Source organism: Euprymna scolopes, chromosome 7 (assembly GCF_053919585.1).
Source record: "Euprymna scolopes isolate OS-2025 chromosome 7, ASM5391958v1, whole genome shotgun sequence".
In the NCBI taxonomy this organism is placed as follows: Eukaryota; Metazoa; Mollusca; class Cephalopoda; order Sepiida; family Sepiolidae; genus Euprymna; species Euprymna scolopes.
Genome location: NC_136488.1, coordinates 93,039,307 through 93,062,115, shown reverse-complemented (window position 1 = coordinate 93,062,115; position 22,809 = coordinate 93,039,307). Strand labels below are relative to the sequence as shown.

Below are 22,809 nucleotides of genomic sequence, written 5' to 3'. Positions count from 1 at the left end.
TTATTCTTTCAATAAGCCATATCATTGAAGTCTACTGGTTTGCATACATCTTTCTTCCTATTCAGATTTAATCTATCTTGACAGTCTGCAGATCTAAGCCTGTTTTTAAAACTCACGTTACATATCCATTATATCATTCTCATTATTTCTCTTCATGCAGTGCATATATGGAACCTGACCAGGTTTCACTTTCATAGATCATCACATTGTGCACACATGCTTGATAAACTCTTCCCTTTGTTAACAGTAGTAAAGCTCTGCTAGTTAGTAATGGCAAAATTTCCCTGAACCAGCAAAAACCTAACGTGATTCTCTCTAGAATGTGCTGCTGCCATTGCACACAGAAATCACTATTTCCATTACTTCCAACGTAATAGATGTACTGAGACTAAAGCCGCTTTCAGGACTGCCAGAAACCACTGTAAAAGAGGAATAAAGAATGCAAGAGAGTTGTTTGCTCAGTCCGTCAAGTCCAAAGTAGCTGAGCAGCGGCTTGGTCCCAACAAGTTTTGGCAAATACCAAACAGGGTCCTGAATAGAAGCGTGTGCTCTATCCCAACTATCATCAATGGACCTGAGATAATCTCGTCAGCATTAGACAAAGCCAAACTTTTTGACAAGAACTTTACAGCTAATTCTAGCTTATGTGATCAGGGCTGCCAACCACTCCATATTTCCTCTTGTATCTGAAAACATGCTATGCGACATACAAATATCTGTGCGTGATGTTGCCAAGCTAATCAAAAACCTTGATTCCAGTAAAGCCACTGGTCCTGACAGCATTCCAATTATAGTGCTGAAAAAGCTTCAACCAGAACTAGCTCTCATACTAACAAAGCTGTTTAAACGTTGTCTTAAGAAGAAATGCTTCCCAATAACCTGGAAAATCTCATCAGTATGTCCTGTATTTAAAAATTCAAGTAATCAGTCATCTCCCTCTCAATACAGAACAATCAGTCTCCTGTACCTCATAAGCTGCTGGATTCTGTGTTAAATAGAGAAGTAGTCAACCACCTCAGCAAAAATAATCTCCTCAGTGACACGTAATATTGTTTCCGTTCTGCTAGATCTACAGCAGACATGCTAAAAGTTATATCGCATAGGATTAGCAAATCTCTCAAGGGAGGCTTCCTTTCTAGAGCAATAGCTCGACATATTAAAGGCCTTTGATAGGGTACGACATAAAGGTCTACTCCACAAAATCTCCAGCTACGATATAGCTGGAAATGTCTTTTCAATTGTTAAATCATTTCTCTCTGATGGGTTCATAATAGTAGTGGTTGATGGGCAGAAATTAGAAGCTCACAGTATTAATGCTGGAGTCTCTCAGGGGCCCATCATGGACCCAACTCTCTTTCTGATCTAAATCAATGATCTCCCAAATCACATTCTAAGATCATTTGTAGACATTTATGCTGATGACACTACCATCTATGGCAACACTTCAAAGGCTGTAAACGACCAAGTTCTCTCCGATTCTCCCTCCTCTGATCTTGAGCACGTAGTGCAATGAAAAAAGAGGTGGCTGGTTAATTTAATGCATCTCCAACTAAGCTTCTCTCTTTACATCAACGCTCTGATCCCTGTCTGGTATCAATTGAAATGAATAGCTCTCGCCTTGGGGAGGCTCTATGTGTTTTGACAAGCTTCTGGGTTTGGCCTTTACTCCTGATTTGAGATGGAACACGTACATCAAATCTGTTGCCAAGGTTGCTAGAAAAATGGTGGGATCAATCTACCGCTCCAGTAGAAAACTCATTGCTGATGCTATTCTCTACCTGTACGTCCAAGGATGGAGTAATGGTGCCACATCTGAACAGGAACTGTTGGAAGCATCTTATCCTGCTTTGACAGAGTTCAAAATAGTGTGGGGGGGGATACCCTTTTTTCTTCTCTGGAACCTCTTTCCCACAGAAAATATTGCGAGCCTGTCTCTGTTTTATCATTATTTTCATGGCAAGTGCTTGTCTGAGCTCAAATCTATGGTTCCCCCCTGAATTGACTTTCACAAAAAACACTTGTCTAACTAAAATCATTATCAATAATTTCCCTGTGCCTAAACTTAAATGTAGATTCCATGAACAAACTTTTTACTTAGAACTGTCCGCCTGTGGAACTGTTCCATTTTCCTGCTTTCCCACAGACTACAATATGGTTGTCTTCAAGCCTAACATGAACCATGTTCTTGATGAGCCATCTCTTTAAGTAATCCAATTAACCAAATTTCCACTACTAATGATTAGTATGATATTGTCCTATTTATTACAGTACACTTATTAACCCTTATCCTCAATGGCCTCCGGGCCTTGATAAGTAGTGACATCTTTGTAAAAAATAAAAAAAACAAAACAAAACAAAACAAGCTTGCTTCATCCATTAAACTAATAATTTTAAACTTAAAATATAAGAGTTGTCAACTTTAAGTTTTAAAATGTGCAAACAAATGAGAGTTAAAAAGTAATATGACTTCACTGCAGCTCAAGCAATGACAGGTTAGTTGATGATAAAATATAAAATGAAACTACAAAGTTAAAAATAAGTTAAAAAAAAAAATGACATCACTTACTATTTTGCTATTCAATTTTTGTTCCTCTTTCTAGTTTTTTGTTTTCATTCAATTCTTTGATTTTCCTTTTTCTAGACAAGAAATGCTCATTTCTTTTTTGCCCCTTCCTTACCCCCTCTCCTATGTTCTACTTTATCTTCTTTTGCTTCCTGTTTTGTCTAAAGCAGCATTGCAAAGTCCAAAGTTTTAGTCAGTTAGACATGTAAGAATGTTAAGAATTAAAGTCAGTTTTTATTCTTCATGAATCAAGAGATAATCTATTGAAAGCCTTTAAAATAAGGAGTCAAAGTCAGACGTTTTAGAATCCTGGCAGTCGAGAGTAGGATGTTTTGAGAATCCTGGCAGTCGAGAGTAGGATGTTTTGAGAATCCTGGCAGTCGAGAGTAGGATGTTTTGAGAATCCTGGCAGTCGAGAGTAGGATGTTTTGAGAATCCTGGCAGTCGAGAGTAGGATGTTTTGAGAATCCTGGCAGTCGAGAGTAGGATGTTTTGAAAACCCTGGCAGTCGAGAGGAGGATGTTTTGAGAATCCTGGCAGTCGGAACTTTTGGAATCCTAGCAGTCAGACTTGAATTTTGAGAACCACAAGAGTTGGAAGCTTATACATTCAGACTTTGCAAACCTATGTTTAAAGGTCTGTGACATGAAACTTATGGAGGCATTTAGCAAAAAAAAAAAAAAGAAAAAGAAAAAAGGAGGTTAAAATGGGCGCAACATCTTTATATAAAACCTATCTCTCAATCTCTCTCTTCCAACCCTGCACTTTCATTTTTTCACATTCTTTTCCTCCAGCCTATTTTTCATCTTCATCCAACTTATTCCTCGCTTCTTTTAATACATTGAAAATAATATCAGCCATTCACTTCAACTTTTAAAGTTATTACTCCCAGGCAACAGAGTTCCACCAGCCTTCCTCAAAAATACGATGAATTTTATCTTTGTTTTAATATATTTGCAGACAACAGAGTTTATTTTTTACCTTAATAATATAATGAAACCTATATTTATTTTAATATATTCCCATGCAACACTGAGATTTTGTCTTTCCCTTCTCTATGAAAAGTATACCACATAAGAAATGTATTACTTTACTATTGCACACACCTGCTCTATCTATGATATTGAGCACTGATTCGTGAGCAATGGAGAGTAGCTTTCTGGTACACAATAGGATAACAAAATATAGTGAAAATCTTTCTCCCAGGTAATATTATTCAGAGATGAAACTTCCTTTGAAGTAGGAAGTTTCATGGGAATATCAAATTCATAAACGGTCCCCAATATAGAATGTTGAGCATTTTGAAATTACTATATATCACTTCCCAAATGTAATTTATTACATTTATTGCTCTTATTCAGAATGCTACTGAAACTACCTAAATAAAATTAAGAATGCCTCCAGAGTATTACTAAAACCACCATTTTTAAATTTCTTGTCCCCATCCCTAGTCTGAGGAGAAACTTAAAAACATTTAATTTCTGGAAGGAATACATTGAAATTACAGTGATTTATTTCCAAATTAGGACTTGCTCCTTAGAGTTACATTTAGAGATTCTGGAATACATCCAGTATCTAGTTAATTTTGCATGATACACTTAGATTTTATATAGTTTATTTAACCTTTCTTTGTATAGGGAACACAGACAATTACAGTTATATGCACACACATATATATCTATATTAATTTTCCTACCATATCTATATGTACATCTGCAGAATAAATATTTTATCATTTTTCTAAATGGATGTAGGAAAAAAACAAAAAAACAGAAAAAAACAATTTCTTTCAATGACGCACTTTGTTCATCACATCAAGTAACTTAAAGTCTTAAAAGATGAAACGTTGATGAACATATAATTTTTTTTCATCTAATAAACCAGCCCCGGACCCTAAGGATCACAAGCTTTGTATGTTATTTTAAAGGATAACATCATTTTTTTGTTACTTCAACATTTATGACGTCAAAGTATTTTTCTGATGTCTTCCACCTGCTTTAATGGATGATGTCATCACTGTGATGTCCTTCTTTTGTTACTTCAGCATTTATGAATGAAAAGATTTTCCCAGTTTCTTCTACTTCTGTTTAAGTGGATGACGTCATATATTGTGCATGGAAAAAAGATCAATAGTTTCAGTATATAGATACATAATATGAAACTATCCTACAATGGAATTCAGGAGTTTTTCTTTCTGTATTTGATATTAACATAATCTTTTTTACTGTCCATGATTTTATAATTTAGGAAGGGATATGTGATGAGATTTTAATTTTTAAAATTTCAGATATTTCTGCCTTTTGAAATAGTATTAAATGCAACAAATTTAAAACATTGATAATTTTTATTATTATTTTTTTTATTTATTTATTTTTTTTTTTTTACACAGGCATCAGCACATTATCAAGGTCAAGAGGTCACTCAAGGATAAGAGTGTACAGTAGAAATTGGAAAATATAGTAATCATTAGTAATAAAAATTAAGTAAATTTGATAACTTATATGGAACAGCTCATCAAGAACTTGTTTACGTTAGACTTGAAGACAACCATATTGTAGTCAGCTGGAAAGCAGGAAAACGGAAGACAATTCCACAGGCGTGCAGTTCTAAGAAAGAAGCTTTGTTCATGGAATCTACGTTTAGGTTTAGGCACAGATAAAGAGTGGGGGGAATTATTGATAGTGTTTTCAGCTAGATGAGTGTTTCTTGTGAAAGTTTGGCGAGGGGGGACTATAGACTGAAGCTCAGTCGGACACTTTCCATGAAAATAACGATACATCTTCTGTGAGATAGAGGTTGCAGGGAAGAGAAAAGGACATCTCCTACAAGGCTACGAAGTTTATTTTGAACTCTATCAAGGCAGGACAAGTTCTTTCTAGCTGCTCCTGCCCAGATGTGGCAACAGTATTCCATCCTTGGATGTACCTGGCTCTTATATAGATAGAGAATTGCATCAGCAGTGAGATATCTACTGGATCGATAGAAAGATCCCACCATTTTTCCAGCGGCTCTGGCAAAAGATTTGATGTACGTGTTCCATTTAAGATCAGGAGTAATTGTCAAGCCCAGAAGCTTGTCAAAACTTGAGGCCTCCTCAAGACGAGAGCCATTCATTTCAATTGATGCCAAATGTGGATCAGAATGTTGATGATGTAAAGAGAGAAGCTTGGTTTTAGATGCATTAAAAGTAACCAGTCACTCCTTTCCCCATTGTACCACATGCTCATGATCAGAGGAGAGAGAATTGGAGAGAACTTGGTCGTTTACTGTCTTAGATGTGGTACCATAAATGGTAGTGTCGTCAGCATAAATGTCTACAAATGATGTAAGGATATGATTTGGAAGATCATTAATGTAGATCAGGAAAAGAGTTGGGCCCAGGATGGACCCCTGAGAGACACCAGCATTAATACTGTGAGCTTCTGATTTTCGCCCCTCAACTACTACTCTTATGAACCTATCAGAGAGAAATGATTTAATAGTTAGGACATTTCCAGCTATACCATAGCTAGAGATCTTGGGAAGTAAACCTTTATGCCATACCCTATCAAAGGCCTTAGATATGTCAAGAGCAATTGCCCTAGAAAGGTTGCCTCCGTCGAGAGATTTGCTAATCCTATGAGATATAACTGTAAGCACATCTGCTGTAGATCTAGCAGAATGGAAACCATATTGAGTGTCACTAAGAAGGTTATTTTTGTTGAGATGGTTGATTATTTCTGTATTTAACACAAATTCCAGCAACTTACTCATGACGCACAGGAGACTTATTGGCCTGTACTGAGAGGGGGATGAGCGATCACCTGAATTCTTAAATACAGGGCATACTGATGAGATTTTCCAGGGTGATGGGAAGCTATTCTCCTTAAGACAACGTTTAAACAGTTTTGTAAGTATGGGCGCTAGTTCTGGTTGAAGTTTTTTTAGTACTATAATTGGAATACCGTCAGGGCCAGTTGCTTTACTGGAATCAAGGTTTTTGATTAGCTTGGCAACATCACATACAGATATATGTATATCACATAGCGTGTTTTCTGATGCAGGAGGAAATATTGGGGGTTGGCGACCTTGGTCACAAAGGGTAGAATTAGCTGCAAAGTTCTTGGCAAAGAGTTTGGCTTTGTCTGATGCTGACAAGATTACTTCAGGTCCATTGATGATAGTTGGGATAGAGCACACACTTCTGTTCAGGATTCTGTTTGGTATTTGCCAAAACTGGTGGGAACCAAACCGCTGGTCAGCTACTTTGGACTTGACGGATTGAGCATACAAATCTCTTGCTTTCTTTATTACTTTCTTACAATGGTTGCTGGCAGTCCTGAAAGTGCCTTTAGTTTCCATACATCTATTACGTTGGAAGCAGTGGAAAAAGTGATTTCTGTGCGCAATGGCAGCAGCACATTCTGAGAGAACCATGGCTGGCTGTTAGGTTTTTACTGGAACTTTTTCGAGGGCATGAAACGGCCTATACCTACAATTAACCATTCCGTCAGGTCTGATACTATAGAGGACATTTGAACCACGGTTCTCATTTTGGATATTATTCTAACAACGTTTCAACCTATGTAACCTCTGATCAAGTGCATTTTGTCAAACTCGGGAATCTTTATATCAAAATTTGAGAATCTGTACAAAATTTGGACTAAACCCTTTATTTAACCTATGGAAAACAAATTGTTCTTGTTTTGTCAGTCATGAGGTTTTAAGTAATTCTTAACTATATTCATTGGGTACAATGGATGTAGTCTTAAGTAAAAATCAGTTCTATGTGAGTCTTTTGAAGGTTGAAGGTTCAATCCTCAAAATATAATTAAGAATAACTTAAGACTTTTAGACCTCAACATAGTTGCCAGAATCAGAGCAATCTACTTCCACAGATTAAATTAAGTGTTTACCTCAAAATTCTATACAGATTTCCGAATTCAACAAGATACACTTGAAGATGGTCAGAGGTTGCATTGGGCAAAACATTATGAAAATAACATCCAAAACGAGAACAGTAATCTGAAATTAAATTAGTTTTATGAAACACATTTTTAATACTATTTGAAGTAGGGGGGTGCCTACTTAAGCCCAATTTTAAAACATTTTTATTTATATCAAAAAATACAAAAAAGATAATCTTAATAAAATCTCATTTGTGTCGAGGGACTTGGGGGGAAAAAAAAAAAAATTACTACACTTTGATCTTGGCCAAAAGGCAGAGAAAAGCTTAAAAAGTTAAGAACAGCATGTATTAACAACAGACCTTTGATCTTAACCAAAAAGGCCAAGCACAAAAGTGTTACGGACAGACCGACCAACTGACAGACCGACGGAGTGACTCATAGAGTTGCTTGCACGCGACTAAAAATAATTGCCAGTATTTTTTAAATCAATATATAATGAATATCACTTTTTGAATGCATTTATTTAATATTTAAATGTAGTTTTTAGTCAATGGGACGACATAATTTGATTTTGGAACAATTCATTTTAACGTGGGTAAAGCCAGAAGTTTTTACTTTAGTGATATTAGATTAATTACCAATCAAGATCTTTGCTGATCAGACGATTTCAGTTTTTAAAAATGTGCATGAAAAAAGATAATGTACACATGAACATGAAATACCTTTGCATATTATTATATAATCTTATTCGGTATTTACTTTTGCATTAGTTTTAGTCTGTTGCGAGTTTTTGCAGGTTTAAATTAATAATAATTCTTTGTCTTAGCACATATCCTTGCTGTTGTTGTTGGATACTTCAAATCAACATTGCAACTTTTTAAGGATCTGATCTAAACATAAAGCTGAATATAATCTCATTTTATCAAGTAAAAAAAAAAAAATAAGTAAGATGGGAATTTTTTTTAAATTGCTAAAAATATAATGCTTAATGCTTCTTTAAAATGTTTCTTTTTTGAAACCAAGCACTTTAATCAGGTCGCTGATTTTCACGTGGTTAAAGAGAAAAGATATACTGCATATATACAGGGCTTCATATCACAACCTTCAATTAACAAATTAGACTAATAATATTAGTAGGTTAATCTTTTATCTTTATAAATATACAATTATTTTTGTATCAAGAATTTTTTTTTCAAGCTACTATTTTCAGTGATAAGCAAATTTTTTATGTGAAAAAAAAATATCAAGTGTTTTTCATGTTTGATTGGCACAATTTCTGTTTTCTATGCATATAAAGATATGCCCATCTTAAAGAAAAAAGGTGACTTGCCAATATGGTTGGCTTAATATAAGCTGTTAAGTTTTCCATAAAAATCCATGTTGAAAACTTTTGTGAATGAAATTTTTGCCTTATTATCAAATTGTTTCTACCTGTTATCCAAATCTACGTTTGTATTATTGATTTACTATTAAAAAAAATAGACTGGTCTCTAATGTGCTAAGAAGAATGTGTCTCAACTTTAAAATAAAATTTAGATTTTTGGAGGTTACTTTGAGAAGCAATTGGATTTTGCCTAATATTTAGGCAGGTTTGATTTCATGATTACTGCTTTGATTATGATGAAAATTACATTTGTAAGGATTTTTCACTTGTTTTAAGCATACATTTTTAGTTATATTGGCTTTTGAACTAATAGCACACAATATGATATTTTCTAATTTCCAAAAAGCTTTGAACAATGATAATTTGGTAGCAGACTCCAAATAAATTTGGTATCATTATTTATGCTTTACAAAGATCTATGTGCTGGCATTAAAAGTTTTTAGATATTTTGGTTTGAGATACATACTAATAATGATCGTGTTTGTTTAAACTCATTGTCTTTTATAGAAGCATAATTCTTATCTACTGCATTTGTTTTCTTTCCTCCTATCCACTTTCTCTCTATATCCCACCAAACTTCCCTTACTCTTTTACATACATTGTTTCTGATTTAAGACCATATAAGTTCAAATATATTGATAATATGAACTAAGAAACCAACATTTTTTTTCAAAAATATTCAATACGTGATTAGTTTTCATAAATAAAATCATATAAACATTAGTAAAAGTTCTAAGACGTGTTAATGTCGAAAGGTTGGTTGATCTCCATAGACTCTTCATAATTTTTCATTTTATTTTGCAATCAAGAAGGGAAGACTTTTATCATTTATGATAAGTAAAATAGGACATACCGAGCAACAGAGGTACTTGCCAACATGTACGGATCTTCCATAACTGACCATCTCATTGAAAACCCATCATGTGCAGCAAACTTCAGTACAAATTCATTTTCAATCCCAAGTTGTGCTCACTCAACATTCCATTTGAAGATCTTGGAGACTATTCAGGTTTGTTTGAGAAGGCCTTCTCTCTCTGAAAGCAGAGGGAATGTCTCTTGGGTTTGAGCGTGATTAACCTCTAGGATCTTCGAAAAATATAACGTTACTTTATTTTAATCGCCCCCCCCTTTCGCCCATTACGCAATGTAACTTTATTTTAATAATGTATATATTTTCGATTTTTCCTTTTTAAATCCCTCGATACAGCTTTGAGAAAGTGAGGGCGAAACTAGTCAGCTAACTCCTTTTTTTTCTTTCCTCTTCTTCGACGCTTTCTTTTTTTTTTTCTAAATGTGTTTTACCCATTTTACTTTTAATCATGAATTAGAAAAGTGTTCACTTCATGATTACAATATTTAAATTCTGTATCTCTCAAAGGATCATTATATTTTATGTGCACACACTTCATTTTATCTTTACATTTGTATAATGCTGGCTTTTACAAGAAGCATTTAGCTTAAAAATGCCATGGCCTAGAGGTTTCTTCCTTATTACTCTTTCTGTAACCCTTTTTTGATTTTTTTGATTTGATAATGTAATAAAGTTCCTATGTAACTTTATGCTTTATCTTATATATATATATATTAGTATGTTTATTTATAAAACACTATTGGCTACATACGAGCACATATATATTTACTTCCACTTCAAGAACTTTTTTTAATAATTGACTTAGTACAAACTCAAAAAGTAGCATCTTTTAAAAGAAAAGAGACCAAATAATAAAAATTTCTAAAAGATCTGACCTGAGGACACAACAGAAACATGTATGCAAATAATTAATAATTTTTATATAAATAATATATATTTTATATAAATAAACATACTATAATTACGCTCTGATTGTTATTGAGCATTTTTTGATAAACACTGGATTTACATCTAGGAAACTACAGTGATACAATTATCATATATAAACAGAGTTATTCTAGGTTCTAATTTCATTAAAGTATGTAGATTCTAGAATTAAAATGAAAATAATCTGCATAATGTTTAATTTGAAATGCATAAGTTCATTTTAGGACAAAATCAGAGTAAAAATAATAGTGTTGGAATTAGGTTCGAACTCATAACCTCTTCTTCTAAGTATGGTGTATTAATCAATCCAAACACTAAATCAATTCTCCCTCCTAGTCAAATGTTTCTTAAATCCAAAACAAGCAGAATTCTGTCCGTTTTCCTTCACTCTCTCTTTACTTTCCCCTCTTCCATTTGCCAGTCAAAGGCAACTGAAGAAAGTGAAAGATAAATGAAGGTTTTTTTCCCTCTTTGGAAATAAGAACAGATGGCATTTTTTCTGCCTTCCTTCACTATTTATTTTGCTCCCTCTCAGCCAAAGGCAACGAAAGAAAAAAAAGAGAGAGAAGCAAAACAATGAATCAATCAAAATTAAAAAGATTATCAGCAATTATATTAGTACTATATATATATATATATATATATTCATCTATACAACCATTATTGACTACATATGTACATGCATGCTTCTGCTGCGACTCGTTTTGGACAAAAAAATCAAGTTTCAATTTGAGAGCACAGCATTGTGTAAGATTTTCTTCCTTTTATAATTTTGTTATTTTTTCATATTATCTGCAACATTAATTGCTTTGAACATTCATTTGGGGCTTGCCAGCTCATCTACTGGCAGTAGGATGAGGTTCCTATTTACAATGCCTCCCCACGGGACAGAGTTAGACACCAGGGTCGTTTTTTAACGTGGAGAAAAGGAACAAAAATAAAAATTGTCTCAGTCGTGAAGGATTTCTCCTCCACTGACAGAGAACAAAAAATTGAAGTGCAGCATCTGAAGAACAGATACTAAACTGTGATCTTGTCCCGAAGGCCAAGGATGAGGTTATCCTAAATCCATCTTTTGCTTATGTTCTAACGGAATGAAATATGAAAAGTATTTAACAGAATTCCACCAGTCTATTTTGTTAAAAGATAGACATGATAACCTGCTTGTGCTTTATAAATGCTTTCTATCAGAATTACTCAATTAAAGACAGGAAAAACAAAAGGTGTTTTTTTTTCAAATTTATTTTTCATATATATATATATATATATATATATATATATATATAAGTGTGTGTGTCTATGTACATTTCCCTACGCAATAACTGTCAATTTTTAGTCTACAGACTCGAAATTTTATATACAGGGTACTGAGATTTAGGAAAATTGAGGTGATCGGTTTTTGGCCAGAAATTTGGCGATTAAGGGGTGAAAGTTCAACGATTTGACCTTTAAGAACTCTAACAAACTCCTCCGACAATTTTGGGTCTACGCACTTGAAATTTTAGATATAGGTTCCTTGGACATGGATCTAACTTAATAACTTGATTTGAGCCCAAAACAATAAATTTTAAGGGGTCATAATAGGGGTCAAAGTTTTTAAAAAATTGACCTCTGCGGTCTCTTCCAAATTACTCAGACAATTTCTGGTCTAAATATTTGAAATTTTACATAAAGGGTATTCAGAGATAGGGCAAGCTTTTTCATCAGTTTGGGTCAAAAATTTTTAGTTACCAATACATAAATGTATGCATGCATGTCTGTTTGTATGTCTGCCTTAAACTTTCAATAGATGCGACGGATTTTACCAAGATCAGTATCATTTTAAAGTTTGACCTTTCATACAACAAATATCGAAAAATTGGCTAAAAGCATTAATATCTTCCCCTTCAACTAGGCACTTTTCTACAGGGTGGGGGAGTCACTTTTTTCGCCGATATTTTTAAAAGTTATCCTCTCCTTTAGATTGTCTAGCCTTAATTTTAAAAAATGTCGCTTCCGGTTTGGCGGTGGTCATAACAGCATAAACGTTGAGTTTTACCCTGTTCTTTTCCTCCTTTGCGATATGGGTTCGAGCCTGCCTTCCTACTACCACTTTTTTTTTTTTGCTCAACATACACATCCAAACACCCGGGCAACGCCGGACTGAAATGCTAGTATATATATATATATATATATATATATATATATGCACAGAGAAGGTGACAGTGGCTAAGTGGTTAACCACATGGACCGAAAAAACCTGGGTGTGCCAAATTCAACCCACACTTGACCTTGTGTTTAATATCCTGGAAAGGAGATAAATAATATATATATACTCACATACACAATCTGAAAGGGAAAGAAATACAGACTACAGACTTGAAAAGTTCTGGCATGGATGTTTTTACTGGACAATCTTTAATTATATAAATTATTAACTATACGATTTGGATTTTGAAAATAGGCTGATGCTTTAAACTGTTTATCTTACTGGCTGCATGCTAACATGGCATTTTGACAAAGTTATTTTACTGAAGAGAGAGGAAAATGTTTTGACTTCCTTTAAAAATGTTACTTTTTGAGATTGTGCGGATTCATTTATTAAAAAAAGTTTCTTTAGACATGTATGTAAAATTTATGCTCTTTGGAACTTCATTTTCAAAACTTGATTTAAATGTTATTATAAATCAATGAATATAGATATATATTCCCAACCACTTGAGAGAGATTGGAAAGACAAAAAAAAATTGATAAATGGTGCCTCACAAATTGAACAACCAAAAGAAACACTATTATGAAGGGTCATCTTCCCTTCTTTTACACAAAAAGAACGACCCGTTTCTTGACTGGGTTGTGACTTGCAATGAAAAGTGGGTTCTTTATGACAACCGGCGATGCTCAGCTCAATGGTTAGACGCTGACGAAGAACACTTCCGAGTTTCACTAAAAGAAGGTCATGCTAACTGTTTGGTGATTTGTGACCCATCTTATCCATTAGTTTTTTTAATGCAGGCGAAACCATTACGAGGAAGAAGTACAGTCAACAAATGGATGAAATGCATCAGAAACTTCAACAACAAAACCCAGCATTAGTCAACAGAAAAAACCCAATTCTCCTCCATGCAATGCCCAACCGCCCGTTGCTAAACCGGCCCTGCAGAAGTTGAACGAATTGAGCTATGAAACTGCCTCATTTCCCATACTCTCCAAACCTCTCATCTATTGACTACCACGTTTTCAAGCATCTCGACAACTTTCTGTGTGAGAAATGGTTAAAAAACCTAAGCGATATCAAAAACGCCTTTAGCAACTTCACCGCCACCAGAACACAAAACTTTTACGTTACTGGAATAAATACACTTGCTTTGCGTTGGCAAAAGTGTGTTCATTCTGATGATGCTTATTTCAATCAATGAATTTTTGTTTGAGCTGAGATATGTTCATTTGAATTTAAAAGTTAAAAACTACAAGTACTTTCTTGCCAATCAGATATTATCAAGAATCCTTGATTTATTTCAGTTTTCATTACTTACAAAGAGATACTTTATATGCACAGAATGCATTTTAAGATTTTACATCATTTAAAGAATATTTTTTAGATCAAATTGAAATTCAATTTTCTAAAGAGGGTGTAAAAAAGAGGTGGCCTTTATTCCAAATCTGCTAAAATTTTATATAAATAACATTAAATAGATTACCAGAAAAAAAATTATCACCTGAAAATTTGAAACCTAATCAATAGTAATAAAAAAAGAAAAAATGTTTAGAGAATGGCACTGTTGCTACATAATTTAATGCCAGATTCTGCTAAAACATATTTCTATGTGAGTTTTTCTTGGATTCATGCTTAACTACTGTAAAATAATGAGACATTGAATGATGCATGCCACCTAAATCTGAAAACTTAGTTCACATAATTTTATTTCTTTTTAAAATAGAAATACAGTGGGGTTTGGAATAGGGATTGCATTGTTTTTAAGTCGCGGAACTAGTAAATGAAATGTTCTTTTTCAATGTTAAACTTGGTGTAAAAGTGATGAATAGTTAACATTTGAGAAAACAAAAACAATATCTAATACCAAATGCAACAGAATTTATCTACCAATCTGTGGACTGAAACTTCTTTTTTTCCCAAATTTAAAAGAAAATTCTGTCTGCACGCAGCACGCACAAAAAGAAAATAGTCACCTTTGGCTTAACTATTAAGAGAGGTCGTCATATGTGAAGAAAGAAAGATTTACTCTACTACTAATGCTAAGTTCAAGGAGAACTGCTACTCAGACTTAGGGTTAGTAAGTGAACTAATTTTTTTGTTACTATTTGACCTTTCCTCAAATAGTTAAACCAAAGACAGCTATCTATTTTATTTGCATCATGCAAACTGCTTTGAACAAAATAAAATTTTGAAAAAGAAAAAAAAAAAAAAACCTTAAAACAGTTTCAACACATTAAAAGTATACAGGTCGGTAGATAATTAAATTTTAGAGTGTTTGGTATAAGTTATTTGTTGTTATTTATTTTTTTTTACAATCTCTTAATTTAATTATTCTGCAAATTTACCAAAAATGGATAAAATGTTTACTTTCACGCAAGCTAGTGTAAGTGTGTCTACCTAGAATCAAAGTGTAGTTTTTGTTCTGTTCTCAGTAAAGAAACTCTTCCTTGAATGGGGCCATTTTTATTTTTGTCCCATCTAGAGTGAACAGTTGGATATCCCTATCATTAAAAAAAATAAAATGTTAAAATTCCCATGTAAATCCAAAAGGAATGGTTGAAGAAAAAAGGACAAACATTATCAGTACTTCAAAAAGTGTAAACATGTTTATTGAAATAACTCAAACTGTTTATGAATCTATCTCACCCCTCTAATTATATGTTAAAATCTATGCAATATATATTAGACAAAATGAAAAATAAAAATTTACATTATTCAAAAAAAAAAAAAAAAAAAGTTTTTTCTTAAGAGGAAATAACAAGATGGAACGATAAAATTGTCGCCCTAGAAAAAAAACGACAGGATTCCATTTCAATTTGATGAAAACCAGTTTTCTTTTTTATTGCAGACCATCTACTAGTTAGTGAGTTGTGTATAAATCCTAAGAGCGATAGGAGCCTTCTATCACGTCTGAAAATGACACAATGTTTAACAAACTAGATCGGAGATGCACCGCTGTACAACTCATGCTCTCTACCAACCCAAGTTATGACAACAGGACCGCTGCCAGCACCCTCAAAATACAAATCCGGACGGTTCAACGCTGGAGGGAACAGCTCAACAAAGTTTTCAGCCATGGTTATGGTCTTTGGTGTGGTTTCAAGTGAGGGCCACATCATGCCACCTCACATCTACGAAGTTGGCTTGAAAGTCAACACCAAAGTGTTTCTGGATGTGCTGAAGAGTGTGGTGATCCCATGGTGCAATCTGGTGGCTGCTGGCAGACCCTGGGTGTGGTAGCAGGACTTGACACCAGCCCACAAGCCCAAAGAGACCCAGGCTTGGCTTTAGAAGGAATGCTACAATTGTGTATCCTTCTCTAACTCATTTTCAGTATTAATAAACGATCACAGAATATAATGGACATATCTTTTTTTAATCTGAAAAACGTATGCTTTTGTGTAAACAAAAAACACTTTTACTAAAGTTATATTTTAAGTACGAAATAAAAACAAAATGCATGAATTTTGTTTGTTTTAATGAAAATAAAGCATCGTAGACGTTAACAATTAAAATATATCTTGAATATTTCAAGAACATTAAGAAAACAGCCCTTAAAATCCGACAATAAAAATACGAAAAATTAATTTCTAAAATAAGAAAATTAATTTCTCGAGCTTACATTATCATTGAATTAAACATTATTTATTCAACATTTTCACTAAAAACTATAATATAATTACAAAAAAAAAAAAAAAAAAAAATATATATATATATATATATTTCATGTAATTTTTATAATTTTTGCAAAAATTTCCAATCTAATAATATATTTTCTTTGTACACGTGTACGTGTTAACATCAGTGTAAGAATTTTTTTTATAATCTTACAAATAAAAATAATTGAAAAAAATTGAAATCCAAAATCACTAAGAAAAATATAATTTAAAAAATGAGATCATTTCTACTAACGATTAATTTGGACAAGTACAGATGGGCAACACTGTAAAAAAAAAAAAAAAAAGACAGGATTTGCATCCCAACAGTTGCATTCTATTTAATTATTAATAAATAATCGTTTTTAGCTTATTTTTTCAATGAATAAATTGTGATTTTACTTGACTTTTTCACACTTGTAATGCACATTTACTTTTATTAAAAAAAGGATTAATTTAATTTATCGTTATGGCACCATGTAACAAATCAAAAATCAAATAAAATTGATACTGTAGACATTTTACAAAAGTTACTTCAAATTTTAAAGAAAAACACTGATAAACAGATTTCATCAATATTTTCAGAATATTATTTAATTTGGGAATTTTTAAACAATAATACTGTTATCAATTCTTAAAATGCCCCTGAATTTAAAAGGTAAGTACAATACTTATAAAATCTTAACTGTATATACATTAAAAAATAACCTAATTAAAGAAGCACTGTTATTACAACAAAATAGGATTACCTAAATTAATGAATACTTTTTATAATCTTCAAAAAATTCAGAAATTAAAGTATAATAATATGGTACTAGTGCACTTATTGATCTGTGCTGAAATAACGTTATTATTTAAAAAGCCATTCTTAACATGGGGAGGAGAGGGTGTTTTGTACCTACTCTTTACTTTAACTTTACAATTGAATAAAAAAACATATCAGAAAACTTTAATTAAACTTGGAAATACGATTTTAAAAAAATAGCGCGGAGCAGTAAGTGCATTAGCACCAATAATATGGCAATTTCTCTTTAAATTTAAAAATAAAATTGAATTTTTGACATTTGGAGCTTCCATAGAAATTTTGTGTTTCCATTTCATTTATTTTGATCCGGCAGAGGACGGTTTCTATTACTAAACTAGATTTGGGGGAATAATTAAGTAATTTTTAGTTAAAAACAAGGTGTTTTTGGTTTGTTTTGATTCAGTATCTTAAAACTTTACTAATTATCTTTGGAATAGTTCCAGAAAATTAATAGTTATCTTGCAAGGGGTTTTTACAATTAATTTATTTCATTTTCAAATTTAGCTGCATTTCCGAGTCTTCAGAGCCGCTGTGAAAATTTTTCAGTATAACTTTTTTTTTTTCAAATGTAAAAACACATTTTTTCTTTACAGGCATTAACTTTAAGCTATAATCTTTCAAACACTATCAAGAAGTAATCAGATACTTCAAAAAAATATGATAAGCCGGTTTTCAAAACCAATGGTTTTGAAAACCGGCTTATCATATTTTTATTATTTTATTAGGTACGTGCAATTTAATGGTAAAAAGTGATAATACCTATGGTTAAACCATAGGTATTATCACTTTTTACCATTAAATTGCACGTACCTAATATATAGTTATAAAAAAAAATCAATTATCATTGTTTTCTCCCTTCCCAAGTCATGAACTTTTCACTTTCATAGCACAATTTAATGTTCTTATTTACTTGCGTCTACCACGAGAGGAAATACAAGGTCGGTTTTTAATGTTGAGAAAATCCTACCCTTCCAAAAGGAACACTCTAGATCGGACAAAAAAAATAAAAATTGGCTCATTCTAGAAAGATTTCTCTTTCACTGACCGCGGACAGAAAAACGGGGAATTACATTTAACCTTTAAGTTTCAGAACTGTTTTACTTTCACCAATAAAGTAAAACTCATGCTTTGATGAATGAGGGGAGGGGAGATGAAAAAAAAAAAGATTACAAAAACGACAACCAACAATAAAATTGAAGTAATTTACAAAAGAAATAACTTCTAACATTAACATCAAAATCAATAAAAAAAAAAGAAAAAAAAAAACAATAGTAGCGAATCCGAGCATTTTTTTTTTTTTTTACAATAGTTAACAAAAAAAAAAGGGAGGCGTGAAAAAAATATACAACAAATAAATGATACCAAAGGCAAGATAAATTACTCTTCTATCTACCTGAATAAGATTTTTTTTTTTTGCTTTCATAAGTTATTTTAAAGCGTTTATTTACTTTACTTTGAAACAAAAGTATTGTCAAGTCAGTTGAGTTTTTTGGTGGCAGTACTTTTGTTTCAAGGTAAATAAACCCTTTAAAACAAGTTAAAACACAAAACCTTATTCAAGTAGATAGAGTATTAGCCAACAAAACAAAAAAAAGAGGTGAAAAATAAATGCACAACAAATAAATACTACCAAATGCAAGCAAAATTACTCTTCTGTGTAGCTGGATAAGTTTTTTTTTTTTTTTTTTAACTTATTTTCAAATGTCTTTACTTACTAAGTAGTATAAAACCTGTCGAGTTAGAACAAAAAGAAAAAAAATGATGGTCTCGTTAGAGCTATAGTCGAGCTCCAATAATTGCTAAGACATTGGAAATTAAACAAAATACTCATAGAAACCCATTCAATGTCACCTATCAAACGAAAATGTATTTTGTTTGATTATTATTGTTTGTTTTTTTTAACGATGATCAGGGCTCTCCACATTACCCCCATTTTTTTTCTTCTTGCATTCTAACTCGACAGACTTTGACTACTTTTGTTTTTAAGTAAAAAAAAAAAAAAAAAAAGAAAGAAAACACACTTTAAAATAAGTTAAACACACACACACACACAAACTTATCCAGGTAGATAGACGACTTAACTTGCTTTTAGTAACATTTATTTGTTGTGTATATTCACTCCCGTCTGTTTTTTTTTTTTGTTTTTTTGGCTATTCTAATAAATGCCCGAACAACTTATCTTGCCTTTAGTAGGATATATTTGTTGTATATTTATTTTTTCACTCTTTTGTTTTGTTAGTTATTGTAAAAATATAAATGGCAACAAAACATTTTTAATCTATTTGGATTACTATTACATAAGTAAATTTACACACGCACGCGCAATAATCTGAATAATTCCCCAATGAAATATTAGCATAATTAAAACACTAAAAATAATAATTATAAAATTAATATAATTTTTTTCTTAAAAACAAAAACAAGATATATTAAACTAAACAGTTTGTGTCTTTCTTTTGCTTTTCGGTTGCAAGCAATTCGTACTATAAAGAAGAGATCACTTTTAGTTGTTTATTGGTTGTTCATTGTGGTTGCCATAAGAACAGCTGGACGCCAACAATGGAAATGTGAAGGCTGGTCTTCCCAGCAACGTACACATCCGCTCGATTCAGCAAACGAAAGAGAACAAACATTGGACGCTCACACACACGCGCATATGCGCACACGCACACGAAGACAGACAATGTGTTTACAAGATTACACCAGGAATCAAAGTGTAGTATCAGTGATACTAAGTATCACTTCTACTCTCGGTTGGAGGAGGAGAAGAGATTCATCTCGACTGAGGTCATTTTTATCATTGTGCTAATCCAAAGTACCTCTTTTGGGGAGGAGTTGATAACCCCAACTTCAAATTAAAAACCGATCGTGTATCACATCCAGCCCTCGTGAATAGGCAAGTAAACACACACACACACACACACACACACACAAGCATTCAGTCAAGAAGCTGTGATAATTCCAACAGCACAGACACGTCGTGGTTGGAGACAACAACTACGATAATCAAGAGAAATGATTTTATAAATTTAAAAGTAAAAAAAGGTAAAAATCATTTTGATAAATCATATCTTTTGAGCGTTTTTTTTTTTTTTTTTTTTTGTAATAATAAAGTTAAATGATAATACAAAGTTAAGGTAATTTTATAGAATTACTCTCGTCGTGAATTGTTATTTATTAATTGAGTACCCTAATAACGAATCCTCTCAAAAACATACGATTGGAGACGAGCCATTCTATAAAATTAAACTAATTGCAAAAAAGAATAAAAAAAAAAAACTTTATGTAAGATCTGAAATATAGTTTGGAGTTGAAAGATCTTCTCAATTCCTATGTATGAATCATTTTTTATAACCAAAGTTACTACTTTTAACCATAAAACTAATTTAAAAACAAAAATAATTAACAAATGTATACATTAACAAGATATTTTTTCAAAATCATGAAATCATATAGATTTAAACACTAGTATATGTTAAAAATGAATAAATAAATAAATATGATACTAATTAAAAATAAATTCAACTATAAAAAAAGAAGAAAATTAGAAATCAACTTGAATTCGAATCGCAAAACATATGGAGTTTTTTAAAAATAATTATTAAACACATTAGATAAGTAATACGGCTTGATAAAGCTATAAGAATCAAGCAACGTAAAATTAGGCAAACATAATTTTAGAATTAATGCAAAAAATTGTAAAAAGAAAATATATATAAATAAAAAAAACTGTAAAAGAAAAAAAATGGTGATTGTGAAAGTAAAAATAGACTCAAGAAAAATTGGGGTGGTTTTTATAATTTTCCAAAAGGAAGGAAGAAAATATGAAGAAATACGAAGTTATTAAATATTTATTTTTCAAAGTTAATTTTTATCACAGAGATGTCGATAATACTAAAAGCAAGTAAACTATAAAATATAATTAGTAGCAACATGGTCAGGTAACACGTTGTTGTTTGCGACGGCGAAAGCTGATCGAAACATGTGAACAAGATCAGACTTGTCCCTTTCCAAATGAGCGTGCAGCATTTTTTTCATCTTATATATAAACTTATTAAATAACATCTTTAGAACACGTTTAGATAAAAAAAATAAATTAATTAATAAAACAGATTTAAAAGCAAATATCTATAAATCGAAGATGGTGTATATTAAATATGGTGTTTTTAAATTTATATAACCTCACACTATAATACACTACGTGTGTATGAAAACGTTCATAGAATGAAAGCTAAATGTATATTTTTTGTCTGGTTAATACATGAATTAAAAATTAAATAATTTTACTATATAAAAAAAGATGGGTGCTAGTGCAGAGAGTGATCCGCGATATTTTTTAAAATCGTATTTTCAAGTTTAATTAAAGTTTTATGATATATTTTTTTTAATTCAATTGTAAGGTTAAAGTATAGAATAGGTACAAACAAAACACCCTCCCCATGTTAAGAATGGCTTTTTAAATAATAACGTTATTATTTAAAAAAATTTCACAAGTAAGAAAACATTTAAAAGAACGGAGAAGTGTGTGTGTAATATATATATATATATATATATATATATATATATATATAAGATGTAGTTGTTGTTGATGTAAATATTGAAAGCCAAAAACGATCAATTTTGAGGATAAAGACTTATATATTTTTCCCCCGAATAGAGTTGATTACAACACAGGAACGAATGTTATGAAAATAAAGCAAGGAAAGGCAGGCCATGTCGGTTACTAAGACACATGGCAAACATTAAACAACACAACTAATACACAACGTAGCGACGATAGTAAAAAAAAAAAAAATGACCCACTTTGGTTAGCTAGGGACGGCGACAAAACAGATCGTTTCGATGCGTAAAGGACGCTTCGACATATGTTGAATATAAACACACATTTGCAACACCATAAACAACACTGTCAGCAGATTGCAAGCGAACAAAACCGATCTGTCTACAAACTGGGCACAATCCGCTGTGCATGTGAGAGTAGCTTGTGTAATCGCCATTTTAAAAAATACAAAAACGATTGTTATTCTTTTCAGCAAATCACAAGATGGAACACTTAAAAATAAGATCGGAATTGAAAATCGTGCTCAGTTCGACCACCCAAGTATGTAACTATCGGGTTACTATGAAGTCAACAGTGTGTATAAGTGCTAGAAACATAAATGGGAAAAGGAAAATCACCTTTTGGTGTATGTTGTTGGCGGGCTGCAGTCGTCGTAGATACCGTGGCTATGGCGTTTATTCCTAGGGCAACAGTTGCCACACTCTTACTATACTTTGTATCCTAACACGGGACTACTTCCTACCAAACACGTACTTTGTCAGTAAAAAGAAAAACAAGCACGCAGTTTACGGTTAAATTTATCAGGTATAATATTTTAACCCAGAATACTGTATATATTTTATCTATTTTTCATCTTTAACTGGCGGATTTGATTGTCATATGAAGAACTATTTCTTCTTCGGATGCAAGTTCATAACCGAACAACACCTCTGCTTGTTGGATGATGCTAAGATGGCGGC

The 22,809-nt window shown here is 32.2% G+C and overlaps 1 protein-coding gene and 1 long non-coding RNA gene across 25 annotated transcripts in view; one reads left to right on the top strand and one right to left on the bottom strand.

Moving 5' to 3' along the window:
* The window catches only part of LOC145279831 (DNA-binding protein RFX2-like), a 117,956-nt gene extending 95,158 nt beyond the window's left edge, over window positions 1-22,798 (bottom strand). For 4 of the 24 annotated variants that reach the window (XM_080131242.1, XM_080131246.1, XM_080131250.1 and 1 more), the window contains exon 1: window positions 22,468-22,597. Coding sequence is in view for 5 of the 24 variants with exons in the window: in XM_080131258.1 (XP_079987384.1) it covers window positions 9,690-9,745 (56 nt within the window). In the remaining 19 variants the exon portion in view is untranslated. Of the gene's footprint in view, window positions 1-9,689; window positions 9,871-22,092; window positions 22,205-22,467 lie in introns of those variants that run through there. The other 20 variants (XM_080131243.1, XM_080131247.1, XM_080131251.1 and 17 more) reach the window with 14 other exon arrangements.
* Window positions 20,046-22,809, top strand: part of LOC145279833 (uncharacterized) — a 44,277-nt gene continuing 41,513 nt past the window's right edge. Inside the window, exon 1 of the long non-coding RNA XR_013868464.1 lies at window positions 20,046-20,334. This is a non-coding gene — a long non-coding RNA (uncharacterized LOC145279833). The remainder of the gene's footprint in view (window positions 20,335-22,809) is intronic.